We start from the raw sequence: 15,109 nt of genomic DNA on the forward strand, positions 1-15,109 counted from the left end.
CCGAAACGAGAGCGCCGCTTCTGAACCGCGGGGCCGGGATTTGGGGTGTTATTTTCTTTTGCCTGCGATTTCGTTTCCGAAAAGAAACTCCCCTTGAGGATGACATTTACCCGTTCCGTTCCGCTTGGCAGCTTTGGCTCCTGCCCATCTCGTGTCTCCCTCTGCTCTCGAACGCTGCCCGTAACACCCTCCTCTTAGTGCTGAAAAACCGGAGCCGCCCGCCGTCGGGGCGAGCGGCCGGCCTCCCGCGCCGCGGGGCCCCCTTCTGCCCCCGTCCCGGGGGAAACCTTGAGGGTTTTTGCCCCCGTGCGCACCCTCAAAGCAAGCTCTGCCTCGCTCGATGGTGGTTTAAAAAAGAAAAAGAACAAAAAAAGAACAAAAATCGCAGCCAGATGGTTGGCCATCTCTGCCCGATCCAGAAGAGCAGAGAGTTTCTAAGTTCAAGAGTTTCCCGTTACGTAATGGTGCAGAGATGCAGGGGGCTGGAGAAGATTCAGGTTTTTTAAAAATAGTAAGAAAGGTTTGGGGGTTTTTTGGATTTTTTTTTTCTTTTTCTTTTGGTCCCTCAAGGAGTCTCATGCTTGGCAGGATCTGCAATGGGGGGGGCGGCCGCTGGCGAGAGGCTGCTGGAGGGGCGCGGGGCTGCCGAGCGCACCCAGGGCGCCGCTCCGGCTTTGCCTCCTCCTTATTTTTCTCTTTACCCTCCTGCCCCTGCCTAAGTGAACGTCCCGAAGCGGACTGCACGCCTGGACTGTTTCTAACGCACTCAGCGCCGGGGCGGGCGGGGGGGGGGGGGGATGTAGCTAGACGCCAGCCCAAAATAGCTCCTGCGGGACGCGGCTCGATCGTCGCTGGTAGCAAAAGCGGTGGCTGAAGCCCTTACGGGGAGGGGGGGAGGAGGCCTCCTTCCTGGGGAAGGACCCCGGGGCGGGGGGGGGTCCGGACTTGGACCCCGATCCCAGGGCAAAGGCGCCGGCCGGGCCGCCAGCCCGAAAGCCGCCCCAGCGCCAAGCCCCCCGGCCTGACCCACGGCTGGGGGCCCCGGGAAGGCACCCGGGGGAGGCGGGGGGGGGGGGCGCCCTTCTCCCCATCTCTGCCCTTTCCCGGCTGGTGCTGGAGCGAAGCAGGAACGGGGCAAATTTTCAAAGTCTTTATTGTAAATAAAATCTGTGATGTTGCAGGAGGCTTCCCGGGGGGGGGGGAGGCCGAGCGAGGCGGCCGGCAGCCTCGGCCCGCAGGCTCCCTGCCGCGGTCCGGCCTGGGGGGGTGTGTGTATGGGGGGGGGGGGGTGTGTGTGTATGGGGGGGGGTGGCCGCCGGCGCGTGCAAAGCGGGCGTGCGACCACGAGCCGATGTGCGGGCGTTTGGTTAGGGCAGCGGGTTTTTGGGGCGGGGGGAGAAACGTCGAGGCCGAGAGCCAGCGGCTCCAGGCTCCGGCCCGGCCGCGGGCGGTAGCGTAAGAGCGAGGTGGTGCGATATGGCTGCCGGTGAGTTAATAGCAGAGCAGAGGCTGTCCTTTTTTTTTTTTGGGGGGGGGGGGGGAGATGCTGAGTGTTACTGCTGTGCGGCCCCCCCCCCCCCCCCCCCCCGGGTGCACCGCTTGGCTGGGTAGCGTTAAAATCTAGGGGGAGAGGGGACCCCCCCCCCCAAAAAAAAAAAAAATAAAATAAAATAAAAAAAGCAGCAATAACCGTGGCATCTTGCTGTGAAAGCAGCAGCAAACATGGGGGCGCCCCCCCCCCCCCCCCCCAAACCCCCTCAGCCCATACAGCACCTAGGGAGCCACAAGGAATGGCCACACATGCTGGCGCGGTGACAAGCCACCCACTTCCCCTCCTGTCACCCCCCCCCCCCCACCCCAGCAGGGCCTGGGGCCACGGGCACAGGGCAGCCGTGCCCCCCCCCCCCCCCCGGTATGGGCGGCAGAGCAGTGTTTAAAGCTTTAACCAGCGTCTCTCGAGCACCCATGGGTGCTGCGGGGCTCCTGGCAGGGCGGGAGGTGGTCCTGGTGATGGTGGGGCTTGGGGTGACCCGTGTCACCCAGGTCCAACCCCCCCCCCGCCCCCAGCTTGTGTCCCCATCCAGCCCCACGGGCTCGCCCCAAAGTGCCCCCCCCCCCCCCCCCCGCAACCCGCGGTGGACCAAGGCACTGGGTGCAGAGGGTGCCGGGGCCTCCTCCAAAATGTGGCATGGCACCAGGGCACCAGGGCTGCAAGGGGGCCACCACAGCCCGCCCCCCCCCCCCCCCAAGGTGGGGGCCACGGGGCCGTGGGTGCCACCAGCCGGCCACAGGCACACAGGGTGCCACCGAGCTGCAAGAAGCTTTCACTTGCCCCCCCACCCCCATGGGTGCCCAGCACCTGCCCCAGCTGGAGATTAGGGGTGTGTGTGGGGGGGGGGGGGGGGCCCAGGTGCCCCCCCACCCAGCATAGGCGACCCACGCCGGCTGGGTGCTCAGCGCCGCGAGCCCCAAAGCAGGCAGACGTTTGGGGGAGCCGATGCCCCAGCCGGTGGGGGGGGGGGGTTGTGGGGGGGGGGTGACCCTGGCACCCACAGCAGGACCCTGGGGGCTCCGGCCCTGTGCAGCATGATGGGGGGGGTGGTTACATTCGTTGCGTTGCTGTGAAGGGGGGGGGGGGGAAACAGCCCCCAGGCAAGGTTTAGGGGGTGTGTTGGGGGGGGGGGGGGCTGTGCTGGCGGCCCCGGCGCTCTCCTCCTCCGGAAGACTCTCGCCGCCGGCGGCCCCAGCGCGGAGGCCGAGGGCCCGAGCGAGGCGCCGGGGCCAGCCGGGCGCCCGCTTAGGCCCCCCCTGACCTGCAACACAGAAACGGGAGGGGGGTGGAGGGGGGGGGGGAACGTGGTTGGGGGGGGGGAAGGAGGGGTTAGTGCTGGGGGGGGGTTAAGGCGCGACACGGGGCGCCGTGCCGAAACGTGGGCCCCCACCCCTCCAACACCGTGCAGCCAGTGGCGTTGGAAGGGTGTGTGGGGGGCCCAGGCGTCCGGGTTCTTTGGGGGGGGGGGGGGGGGGAAACGACACACACGGCTCCTTTCGGCTTTCTCCGGGCAGGGCGAAGCAGACGACGGACACAGCACACGGGGCAGCCGGACACACAGCGACAGCACACGGCGGGGGGGGGGGAGTTGGGGGGGGGGAGACAGGGGCCCCCGGGGAGGCGGCGGCCGCTGCTGCTCCCGGCCCGCCGGGCGCTCGCTCTGGCCCGGCCTGGCCCCCCCCGGCCGGCAGCGGTGATGGAGACGACAGGGGGAGGATGGAGGCGGACGGCGGACGGGGAAGGGGGGGGCGGCTACACGCCCTGCTGAGCCGGGTCGTACCTTCCTCTCCGGATATTCCTTGGGACCGGACGGGGGCCGGGGGGGGGGGGGGGAAGGGGGCAGATAGAGGGAGGAAAACAAACAAACAAACAAAAAAACAAACAAAAAGCGTTAGTGCTGATGCCGGGGGGGGGGAGCCCGGCCCCTCGCGCGCCGCGGTGGCTGGATGGACAGATGGACGGACGGACGGACGGGTGCCCCCCCCCCCCCCCGCCGGGGAGTGGAGGAGGAGGAGGAAGGGGAGCGCGGCGGTTGCTTACTTAAATCCCCAGCCGGTCCCTCCTAGGACTATGGCAGCCACCAGCACGGCCCCAGCTATGGAGCCAATGATGATATTGGTGCCGCTGGGACCTGCGACGAAGGGGACGGGGTTGGACGGGGAAGGGGACGGGGAGATGGGACAAGGACCCCCCCGGCCCCGGGGGGGCGGCGCCGCCGCGCACAGACCCTTGTAGCGCTCCGTCTCGCCCGTGGGCTTCGGCTCGGGCGCCGGGTCGTACACGCTGCAGTCCTTGCCCGTCCACTCGGGCTGGCAGATGCATTTGCCCTCGTTGCTGCAGACCTTGACGGACGGACAGACAGATGGATGGACGGACGGACGGGGGGGGGGGTCAGGGTGGGGGGATCAGTGCTCGCCGGCCCGGCTTGGGCGCTCGGCGTCGCCCCTTCCAGCCCCGGGGGACTCACCCCGTGGTCGAAGCAGACCTTCCCGTCCCAGGTGCCGGGGCAGGAGCTGAAGTTAAAGGCCGTCGCTGGAAGGCATTTGTGGTCGAGACAGAGCATGCCGGGCCCGCACGGCGTGCCGTCCTCCACGTAGCTCAGGTCCGAGCCGTCCACGAGCTGCACGTGGCCGCCCCTGCGGCGGGGTGGCGGCGGCGCGGTGAGGGAGCCGCCGGCGCGCTCGGGCCCGCCCGGCCGAGACGCGCCGCCGCACCTGCAGTCCACGTAGCGGTTTTGGTGGAAGAAGGTCGTGGCGGCGATCTCGCCGCTGAGCTCGCCCAGCCGCGGCGGCCCGGTGATGTTGGAGCAGAGGAGGAAGCCGCACAGGACGTCCCTGCAAGGCAGCAGCCCCCCCCCACCCCACCCCACCCCCGGCCCTGTTCGGCACCCGGCCCCCGGCGCGCCGGCACCCGCGAGGCGCGCCGGGGTCGAGGGCCGATGGCGAGCGGGGTTGGGGTGGGGGTCGGGCCGCTGATGGGGGACGGGATGGGACGGGACGGGACGGGACGGGGGCAGGCGGCGGCGAGCCGGGGTCGAGGGCTGATGGCGAGTGGGGTTGGGGAGGGGGTGGGGGGGGGTCGGGGGCCGGCGGCGGCGAGCCGGGGCCGCCACGCACTCACTGCTTGTTGCACTGCAGCCAGCCGGCGCCCTCGCGCCCGCAGTTGCCCCTCTCGGTCCCTTCCACGTTGAGCTTCTCATAGCAGAACCGCTCTGCCGAGCCTGGGGGGGGTTGGGGGGGGAGGAACCAAACCCAAAACCAAACCAAAACGCACCAAAAAACAAAAAGGCAAAAAAAAAAAAAAAAAAAAGGCAACATCCAGGGATTTCTTCCCCCGCCGCCTCCTTTTGTGTCCCCGCGCGCTGCCCGTGCCGCGGCGAGGCGGGGACGGGACGGGACGGCCGCGGGGCTCTGCCGAGCTTTCCCTGCCGGCCGCCGGAGGTGCCGGGAGCGCGGCGAGCGCCGGAGCCGAAGGCCGGCCCGTGCCGCCGCCGCCGCCGCCACTTACCGCGGCCCCACAGCGCGTCGCACTGCCGGTCTCGGGTTTTGCAGCGGCCGCCGTAGCATCGGCCCTGGGGAGCGGGGAAGGAGGGTGGCACGGCGACGCCGGCGCCCCGCGGCTGGCGCCGGGCAGCGTGGCTGGCCCGGGGGGGGGGGGGGACACTCGGGGGGCCGACTCGCCTGCTCGTTCTCGCAGAAGTAGCCGTCCAGCTTGTGGAGGTTGGGGGGACACTGCGGGGACAAAGCGGGGGGGGACACGACGATGGGGGGGGTGACGAGAGGACGGGGCTGCCGCCGCCCGCGCCCCGGCTCTGCCGCCTGGCCGCCGCCGGCCCCCGTCTCACCTGGCTGGAGTCGCCGGTGCAGGTCTCGGGGATGTCGCACTCGTTCACGGCCTCCCGGCAGGACACGCCGCGCGGCTCGTACTGCGGACGCGGGAAAGCAAAGGACGGGCTGGAGGAAGGGGGACGGCCGGACGGGCAGACGGGCGGACGGGCGGGCGCCGGCGCCCCCTCTGCTCCCCGCACCTTGCAGCCTTTGCAGCACAGCCCGTCGCTGCACATGGCGTCGTGCGTCAGCGTGCACTTCTTGCAGCAGCTGCCGCCGCTCCTGGCGCACTCCTGCCAAAAGACGCCGCCGCGATGCCGCCGCGCCGAGGCCGCTTCCCGGCGGCTCCCGCCGCCCTGAGCCCGGCCCGGCCCCGCTCACCGCCAGCGAGCCGCAGTCGCACTCCTCGCCCGCCTCCACGAAGCCGTTGCCGCACTCCGGCGGGTCCAACAACTGCCGAGACGGAGGCAACGGCGAAAGCTGCGGAGCGGCCGGGCGCCGGACACCAGCGCCGCCGCCGCCGGGGTGCCCCCCCCGCCTCCGCTTTCGCCCCGGGGCGCCGCCACGACCCTCCTACCTTCAGGGGCTTGTTGAAGAGGCAGCTGCCGCCGCCATCCTGCAGGAACTGGTTGTACTCGTCCACGCTGCAGCGGGAGAACTTGCGCGGCAGGTAGTAGCTGGCGGCACGGCAGGCGCGGCGGTGGGTGACGCCGCCACAGCGGGTGACACCGCGGGGGGTGACACCACGGCGGGTGATGCCGCCGTAGTGGGTGATGCCATGGCGGGTGACACCACGGCGAGGGGTGACGCCGCGAGGGGTGATGCCGCCGCAGCAGGTGACGCCAAGGCGAGGGGTGACGCTCCCAGCCGCCACCGCCGCCGCCGCCATCCCCAGCTCAAGCCCGCGAGCGCTTGTCCGCCGGCCCGGTGACATCGGGTGCGTGGTCGTGGCCCCCCCCCACTCCCCAAGCCCGGACCCCGAGCGGCGCCGCGCGGCCCCTCACCCCGTGTCCTCCATGATGCAGCCGAGCCAGGAGTCGGGACAGCGGCAGTCGCCTGCGGGGAGAGGAGAAGGCGCTGGCGGGGTGGTGGGGAGCAGGGTGGTGGCGGCGGCGGCGGGCGGGCGCCGCGCGGCGGTACCTGCCGAGCTGCGGTGCTTGTTCCACATCATGCCCACGTTCTGGCCCAGCGTCTGCGCCAGCGTCACCGCCATGGCGGCCACGTTGCCATACTGCGCGTGAGGGGAAGCTGGTGTCGGCGGGGCCCGCGGGCCAAACCGCCCCGCCGCCCTCATCATCGTCATCGCCACCACCATCATCATCATCGCGCCCTCGGCCCCTCGCCCGAACCTCGTTGACTCCGCCGCCGCGGGCCGCCGAGCAGATCCCCCCCACGAAAGCGGCGCCGCTGCGGCTGCTCCGAAACGTCCGTCCGCTGCGAGCGACACGGTGGAGGGCTGGGGGCGGCCGCCGGCCGCGCCGGTCCCCCGGCGGGGTGGTGGTGGTGGGGACGGGGGTGGTGGTGGGGGGCGGCCCGCCGCGGCGGCCGCGGAGGAGCTCACGAGAAGAGGTGCGCGGCGTCGCTGGGCTCCGGCGCGGCCTCCTCGCGGTGCTTCATGAAGGCGGCGAGCGTCTCCAGCGAGTCCTCCGCCACGGGGATCTTGTCGCCGCCGGCCCACGTCTCCATGGCCACCAGGACGATGCGCGTGTTGAGCTGCTCCTTGTAGAGCTGCGGCGGCGGCGGGCGCGTGAGACCTCTGCCGCCGCCGCCGCTCGCGCGCCGCCGCTCGCCGCCACCGCTCACCATGTCAGCCAGGTTCACCACGGACTTGGCGAAGTTGCTGGTGAGCACCACGGACTTGCGGAGCTGCAGGAACTGCAAGGCAGGCGGCGGGAGCGAGGCAGGGAGCACCGGAGCCGTCGGCGGCGCCCTGTGGCACCGCCGCGGCAACGGCAGCGGCGGCGGCGCTTACCAGCTGATGGTCGTTCACCACCGCCAGCTCGATGTACTTGGTCTCGCCGTGCACCGTGTGCTGGGCTCGCCGCACCTGCGAGCGGCAGCGGCGGCGGCGGCTGAGGCGGCCGCCGCCACCGCCGGCGCCAAGCGACCCGGGCGCCGTCGCCTACCTGCCGCCGCCGCCGCCGCTTGGGGGAACCGCCGGCGCGGTCGAGGGCGCCCGGGAGGCAGCCTGCGGGGGGCGGGGGGAAGGCGGCTCGCGGCGGCGGGACGGCACCGGGCGGCCGGAGTGCGGGGCTCTCCGGGAAACCCTCGGGGTCGTTCTTCCGCGGCGAAGCTCGGCTCCGGAGCCGGCCGGCCGCCGCTCACCTGGCTCGGAGCGGCCGCCGCCGCGCCGCGGCGCCCGTCGGATCACGTGCGGTCGGAGGCCGCGGCCGCGGCGGGCGCCGGCGCGGGGCTCGATCAGGTAGGTGGCCCTGCCGTCCGAGAAGACGCCGCTGCGAGCGAACGCCGGCACGGGTGAGGGCGATGCGACGGCGCCGGGAGGCCGCCGCTGCCGCCGGCCTCGTCCCGCGCCGCCGCTGCCGCCGCGGCCCCCGACACTCACTGCAGCCCCCGGCAGCTGGAGAGCGCCGCGAAGGAGCGCGGCCGCCCGCGCACCGTGCCCTGGTAGTAGCAGTGCTCGCCGGCGCCCTGCGGGAGCAACGCGGGCGGGAAGGGCGGCGCCGGCCTCCCTTCCCGCTCCGGTTTTTACGCCGAGGTGGCCTCGGCCCGGCATCGCCGCCGCTCGGCCGTGGCAGCTGCGCCGGGGCGCCCGGCTTACCGTGCTGCCGTTGCCGGCGCCGCCGTGCCGCTCCACGTAGCGCGAGGCCAGGAGGTGGCTGCGGGGCGACGGCCGGTGTCTCAGCGGGCGCCTCGCCGCCGCGTCCCCCCCCCCTCCCGGCTCCGCGCCCGCCGCCGCCGCCTCTGACCAACTCCCCCCCGCCGTCCCCATCCCAAATCGCTGCAGCGCCGGTCCCGGAGCCGCGCTGGCTCCCAAACGGCTCCGCGAACCCCCTCGGCGGCAGCGTAAAGCCCAGTCCCCCCCCCACCACCACCACCGCCGCCGCCCCGGCGGCGCCGGGACACTCACTGGTTCAGCTCCAGGTCCAGGGCGAAGGCCGAGCCGAAGGCGCGCACCAGGAAGCTCACCCGCGCCACGTGCGCCGCCGCCTGCGAGGGAAAACCGGGAGGCCCCGTGAGGCCGAGCAGCCGCCCTTCCGGGGTTAAATCCTGCCACGACCGCTTAAAAAATGAATAAATAAATAAAAGAATGAGAATAATCATTAATAGAAATCCATCCCGTTCAGGTCCTGCCGCAGGACCTTTCTGCTTTTATCGCTTGGGAAAAAATAAATGAGATTTTAATATTATAAATATAAAAATTAAAATTAAATATAAAATAAAAATATTAAATTAAATTAAAAATAAAATTAAATTAAAAATAAAATTAAATTAAAAATAAAATTAAATTAAAAATAAAATTAAATTAAAAATAAAATTAAATTAAAAATAAAATTAAATTCCCCACACCCTAAACGAAGACACTTGTGGGCTCGGAAGGTGCTTCTGCAATTTAAAAAGATTTTGGCTTAAGAGAAATCACTGGATTTTTTTGGCCTAAAACTGCTGCGCGGGACAGCACCCGCTGCCTGGCAAAAAGCCGTAGCAGGGATCGTGCGCGAATCGCTCTCGCCGGGGGGACGCGGCGCCCCGGCCGCGCGGAAGGACAAGCTGCAAGACGCCCTTTTCCCACCGTTTCCTTTTTTTTTTTTTTTTTTTTTTTTTTTGGTTTGGCACCATTTACGTTCAGTGCAAACCTCGGCGGTTTGGGGCCGCCGGCAGCCGTCTGTCCGTCCGTCTGTCCCGGAGGCCCCGCTGCCGCCGGCGGCCGGAAAGGAAGCAGAGGGGACGGGGAAGGGGAGGACGCGGTTCACTTACCGGGTCTCCTGCTCTAGGTGTCCTGACCCTGGTGTCCAGCTGATGCTCCTGGACTTCGCCGCCCGAGCTCTGCCCCACTAACCTGCTGGGGAGGGTGATCTGGGACACAAACCGCCCGTCCTGCCATGCGGCCCGCGGGAACCTCCGCTGCGGAGCGCCGGCCGCTGCGGCGGGACCTGCGGGCGAGGAGAGGCGGTCGGTGGGGGCCGGGACAGTGGCATGGCCTTGGGGGGGAGAGGCGACTGGGGGACATGGAGGGTCGATACAGGGGGCTGTCCTGGAGGGTGCTGCTGGGGGACATCGAGAGGACCCAGGTATGGTGGCACGGCACCTAAGGGATGGCTGGGCGATGTGGAGGGCTGATACGGGGGCCTGTCCTGGAAGAGATGGACAAGTGACATGATGGGGACCTAGGTGTGGTGGCATGGTGCAGAGGGGATGGCTGGTGGGGACGTAACGGGAACCCAGGTATGATGGTGCAGTCAGGAAGGGATGGCTGGTGGCCACGGAGGGCTGATGCGGGGGCCTGTCCTGGAAGAGATGGACAAGTGACATGATGGGGACCTAGGTGTGGTGGCATGGTGCAGAGGGGATGGCTGGTGGGGACGTAACGGGAACCCAGGTATGATGGTGCAGTCAGGAAGGGATGGCTGGTGGCCACGGAGGGCTGATGCAGGGGCCTGTCCTGGAAGAGACGGACAAGGGACATGATGGGGACCCAGGTGTGGTGGCATGGGCTGGAGGGGATGGCCAGGGACATGCTGGGGACCCAGGTACGATGGTGTGGCCAGGAAGGGATGACTAGGGGATGTGGATGGCTGATATGGGGGGCTTGCCCTGGAGGGCACAGCTGGGGACCCAAGTATGGTGGCAGAGCCCGGAGGAGATGGCCCGGAATATGACGGGGACCCAGGTATGGCAGCACAGCCCAGAGGGGACAGCCAGGGGACAAACAGGCATGTCCCACGGGGTACATCCCAGAGGGATGAATGGGGGACACGGGGTGACCCAGGTAGGGCAGCGCAACTCAGAGGGGACGCAGAGTGCTGATCTGGGGACACATCCCTTAGGGGACCCCCAGGGGACCCCCAGGTATGGCGGCACGTCCTGCAGCGGACGGCTCGGGGACATGGGGGGACCGAGGTGCAGTGCTGTGCCCCAGAAAGGACACCCGAGGACAGTGCATCCTGGAGGAGACACCTAGGGGACACGGCCTGCCGGCTTGGGGACGCGTGCCAAAGGGGACGCTCGGGGGGCTCAGAGGGGACACTCGGGGACACGGAGGACCCAGGTACAGCAGCACGCCAGGAAGGGGACACCTGAGGGGACTGGCATGGGGACGTGTCCTGGAGGGGACGCCCAGGTGGCACCAGGGGAGCCGGGTGCAGCGCTGTGTCCTAGAGGAGGAGCCACCCGGGGGTGGCAGGCCGGGGGGGGGGGGAGCAGGACAGTTCAGGTGCCCCGGGGGGGGGGCTGGCGCGGGGGGAGGGGGGGGGGGGACGGGACACGCGTGTCCTGGAGGGGCCACCCGGGGGACATGCGGGACACATCCCGGAGGGGACACCCGGGGGGGGGGGGGGGCTGGCACGGGGACGCGTTGCGGAGGCGCCGCCTGGGGTAGCGTGTGTGTGTGTGTGGGGGGGGGACACGGACGGGACGGACACGGACACACGGACACACACGGCCCGGGGCCCCTCGGGGGGCGGCGGCGGCGGCGGCGGGGCGGGGGGGGGGGGGCGGCAGCGGCGGGGGCGGCGCGGCCGCTGCGGGGCGGCGCTGCGGAGAAATGTGTCGATGCAGCAAAAATGCCCGCAGCGGCGGCGGCCGGGGGGGGGGGGGAAGGCTGGGGGGGTCCTGGGGGGGGTCACCGGGGGGGGGGGGCGCCGGGCACCTACCTGCCCGAGGCGCCAGCGAGAGGAGCGCGGCGAGCAGCCAGCCCCGCAGCGGCCTCATGGCTCCCTCATAATCCGCCGCGGGCAGAGGGGGCGGCCGGAGCCCGGGGGGGGCGGGAGGCGGCGGCTGCCGGGGGGCTGCCGGGCGCCGCGCTGCCCTTGCTGCTGCTGCTGCTGCTCCTTCCTCCTCCTCCTCCTCCTCCTCCTGCTGCTGCTGCTGCTGTGCCGCCGCGGGCCGGGCATGGGCGGCGGCGCGGAGCTGCCGCCGAGCGGGCAGGCACCGGCCGCGGGGACCCGGCAGCGCCGCCCCCCCCCGCCTTCCTCCCTCCTCCCTCCTCCTCCTCCTCCTCCTCCTCCTCCCGCCGCCACCTGCCCGCGCACTGCACCGGCCGCCGCGGCCCCGCCCCGCGCCCGCCCCGGCTGCCGCAGCGGCGGCCCCGAGCGGCGCCCGCTCCCCCCCCCCCCCGACCCGGCCTCCGCAGTCGGGGCCCGTCCCGGAGCGCCCTATCCGGGGACCCCCCCCCTCACCCACCCACCCCAGTCGCTACCAAGCCCCAGGCGGTATCGAGCCCCCAGGTGATACCGAGCCCCCCCCCTCCCCCCCCTAGGCAGGTCCTGAGCACCCAACCAGGGCGCTACCGGCTTCCTCCCGCCAACTCACCCCCCCCCAGGTGGTACATCAGGCCGTGGGGTCCCCCGTGGGCCAGGCTGGGGGGGGGGTCTTGCCCCCAGGGGCACCATCAGCCCACGGCTGATTTCATCTCTCCGTTGTGATTCAGGTCTCCAGGAGCGGTGGAGTCCAGGGCTCTGGGACCGGTGGGATCCAGGTCTCCAGGTCCAGGCGAGGTGGACAGAGGCTCCAATTCGCTGTGGCTTTGACCTTGCTGGATGAATTTGGCAGTGGGAGGTGGGACTGGAGGGTGGACCCCAGACAAGGCTGCAGTGTGGGTCCGAGGCCCATCCAGAGCTGGAGACAAGCTACCTACAGCGTAACTCTGGGTTCTGTCCAGGAGACAGGGCCAGAGACAGGACAGGGGACAGAATCACAGGACCACTGAGGTCAGACGGGACCTCTGGGCACCATCTAGCCCAACACCTCTCCTCGAAGCAGGGTGGACTAGGGCAGGTTGGACTGTGCCCAGTAATGTTCTGACTATCTCCAAGGTTGGAGACTCCATGAGCTTTCTGGGCAACCAGTGTTTGATCACAGGAAGACAAGCGTACCCACAGCACAGCCCTGGTAAGAGCTTAGACAGAGCTCCTGGGCCTACCTGGGCAGAGGTGGGGAGCTCCAGGGGAAACAAGGCACGTTGGTGCCCTCAGGGTGCTGAGAGGGTTGTCTAAGAGGTCAGCTCCGGTGGGGACCAGGCAATCGAAGAGCACAGAGCTCAAGGGCATTGCAAGGAGGCCCTGATGGTCTCTGAGCCTGGGCATCACATGGTCTGTTCTGCCCATGGCCAGGCAGACAGCTCCCAGCACAGGAAGCAGGCTCTCCCAGGTGAGGTAGGCGCAAGGGTGCTCCACGAGAAAGCATGCCACAAAATGCAGCACCTGTGCAAAGGTGACCATCAGAGGGTCCAGCTCCCACCATTCTTGATGACCTGGGCTGGAAGAGCTGGGCTGGTGGGATGTCGGCTGCCTGGCTGTGAGACCACACCTAGGAGGACCCAGGTCTGTCCTTGGGAGCTGGGTGCTCAGTCCACAGGTCCTGGCTCAATCCAAAGTGGCCTTAAGCTTGTAGCTGTCAGATTTGCAAGAGGGAGGTACCAAGACACGTTTCTGGCTGCTCATCAACTCCTGACCAGCAGGATCAGCTGGATGCAGGATCCTTCATGATCTCTTGGATGGTTATGCTGGGCCACCTTGTGCTATCCGGCCCTCCTTGGAGCTGTGGGATGCTAGCAAGGAGAAAAGGAGGAGCATGGAAGAGCACCATGAGGCCGCAGGAGGCACTTGGCATCTCAGCTGCCTCTTATGCCAGCTGAAAGCTTGTGGGTGAATTTGGGGGCAGTTTTGGGGCCTCCCACTCCCCTGGGTTTCCTGCAGGGAAACCAGGCTCTGTTACCTGTGCACAGCCTTCCCCTAGGGAATGGGTACATCGTCCCAGGACCAGACTCCTCCAGGAGGAGGAGGTCCCGGGGGTGCTGGAGGGCTGAACAGGAGCAAGGCAGAGCAGTGGTGGCCAGGATCGCCCCTGGCTGTCCGTATCATCTGCAGTGCTGGACCGACTCGGCTCATGTGCTGCACAAGTGGGTCAGTGCAAAGCCTCCCGGGGAGCAGCAGCCACCTCCTTTCCTCTGAGTATAAATGAGAACATCTTGGCTCCAGGCTGGACTGAGGCAGAAGCTCGTTTAAAATAGATCTGCTCGCCCTCCCTCACCTCGCCTGGCTGCGGCACAAGCAGCCCTGGCAGAGAAAGCCCTAGAGAGCATCGTGTCGGGCTTGAGCTCAGCTGAGCTGTGGTCGAGCCCCCCCAGAAAAGACCAAGATGGGGGGTCCTGAGCCCCAGCCCCCTTCACTTCCCAGCCCTCATGCTCCTCCAGGGGAAATCATTTCACGTATTGAAACATTTTTTTGATTCATTTAATTCTGGTTCTCCCTTTCACGTTAGCACCCTGGCTGAATTCCTCCCGAGCTGCCTCAGGGCTGGTTGCTTCTGCAGCAGCCAGACCTGCTGCCTCCTGCTCCTCAGCGCTGCCAGCGAGGACCCGGCTCCATCCGCCACGGGGTTGCTAGCAGCCAGGAGCCCTGTCGAGCTCCGTATCTCATGCTACTTGCTCTCCTTCCAGCAGGCATTGCCAGGTCAGGGCTCTACCCCATCCTCCCCTTCCCAGTGCCTCCCCTGCCTGCTCGGGGAGCTTAGAGTTAGGGTTATCATGAACCCAAGGAAATGATTCCCTGCACCACAGCACCCGGATCATCCTTCCGGACAGGGTGAGCTGCAGGGAGCTGGGGAGCCACATGAATTACGCCCTCAACATAGTCTCAGCACAGGGCGGGATCAGCCGTTACTCTTGCACTAGATTCCTTCTTCCAAGGACCTGCCCTCTGGATCTACTCCCACCTTCTCCTTCTCCCACCAGGGCTCACAAGCCTGCTGGTAGCAGGGTACCTGGTTGGAGCTCTGCAGCACAAAGGCAACAGCGAAAACGCCCGGCTCGCTTCACCTTGATGTTTGTTGAGTATTTTAAGCAGTGACTCACGTTATTTCAATGGGCGCCCTCCCCACACACTCCGGAGACATACTGAGCGATGCTCACGGCTGCTTCACTTTTCATCTCCGATCCCCACTTACTGTGCAAAAGGGGGTCAAAAGCATTCAGAAGTGGAAGCGAAGGCAGAACAAGGGAGGGATGCGTCCTGGATTGCAGAGCAGAGAGCAGAATTAGCCCCTGCTCTCCTCGTTCCCACTATCCCAGATCCCACAGATGGCCGTTTAGCATCAATGCTTTGCAGAATTAGAACCTGCAGCAGCTCCGGGGGGTGGTAGAGTAGCCTCAGTCTGACTTTCACCGGAGAGGAGCTGGCAAGGGGGTCACGCTCAGGCGAGGCCCTCGCTTCCACCCACTCAGCCTCTGCTCAGCCTTTACCAAGCACCCTTCTAGTAGGACACACGTGCGCATGGGGGATCTGGGCACACGGGGGCTGACGCGCGTGCGCTCGGGGAAATCTCTCCCACGCTGTTTTGTCAGACAGCTGCACAGGAGAACTCAAGGCTGGGAACAGACTCCGGGAAACTCAGATCATCTCCTTGGCCACACTGCAGCAGTTTAACTCAGCTGAGGGCTGCTCAGTTAGGTGCGTTGATCGGCACTTTGGAAAGTGTCACACCATCCAGAAAAGTTGGATCTACCACCTGGAGATAAGGGACCAGGCCTGGGCTGTGCTTGCTGTGGGGCAGA

The 15,109-nt window shown here is 67.8% G+C and overlaps 1 protein-coding gene across 1 annotated transcript; it reads right to left on the minus strand.

The window, feature by feature from the left end:
* Positions 1-3,218: 3,218 nt before the first annotated feature.
* Positions 3,219-11,292, minus strand: ADAM11 (ADAM metallopeptidase domain 11). The gene is made up of 25 exons (XM_062595410.1): positions 11,211-11,292; positions 9,316-9,491; positions 8,468-8,547; positions 8,159-8,216; positions 7,943-8,028; positions 7,705-7,832; positions 7,506-7,567; positions 7,352-7,426; positions 7,183-7,254; positions 6,941-7,107; positions 6,729-6,813; positions 6,520-6,610; positions 6,384-6,435; positions 5,957-6,056; positions 5,761-5,832; positions 5,580-5,672; positions 5,397-5,477; positions 5,233-5,283; positions 5,060-5,123; positions 4,673-4,772; positions 4,267-4,386; positions 4,020-4,188; positions 3,780-3,894; positions 3,593-3,683; positions 3,219-3,350 (listed from the first exon to the last, which is right to left on the minus strand). The coding sequence occupies exons 1-25, from the start codon at positions 11,266-11,268 to the stop codon at positions 3,305-3,307; spliced, it is 2,292 nt and encodes a 763-aa protein (XP_062451394.1). The 5' UTR covers positions 11,269-11,292; the 3' UTR covers positions 3,219-3,304.
* Positions 11,293-15,109: the final 3,817 nt, after the last annotated feature.

The sequence above is a fragment of the Rhea pennata genome, chromosome 26, assembly GCF_028389875.1.
Source record: "Rhea pennata isolate bPtePen1 chromosome 26, bPtePen1.pri, whole genome shotgun sequence".
In the NCBI taxonomy this organism is placed as follows: Eukaryota; Metazoa; Chordata; class Aves; order Rheiformes; family Rheidae; genus Rhea; species Rhea pennata.

Bases quoted from the DNA above. Each gene is read 5' to 3' on its own strand.
- ADAM11 (XM_062595410.1), bottom strand. From the start codon at position 11,268: ATGAGGCCGCTGCGGGGCTGGCTGCTCGCCGCGCTCCTCTCGCTGGCG. The intron at 9,492-11,210 runs GTAGGTGCCCGG...CCTCGCCCGCAG, and splicing joins CTCGCTGGCGCCTCGGGCAG to GTCCCGCCGCAGCGGCCGGC. The intron at 4,773-5,059 runs GTAAGTGGCGGC...AACCCCCCCCAG, and splicing joins CGACGCGCTGTGGGGCCGCG to GCTCGGCAGAGCGGTTCTGC.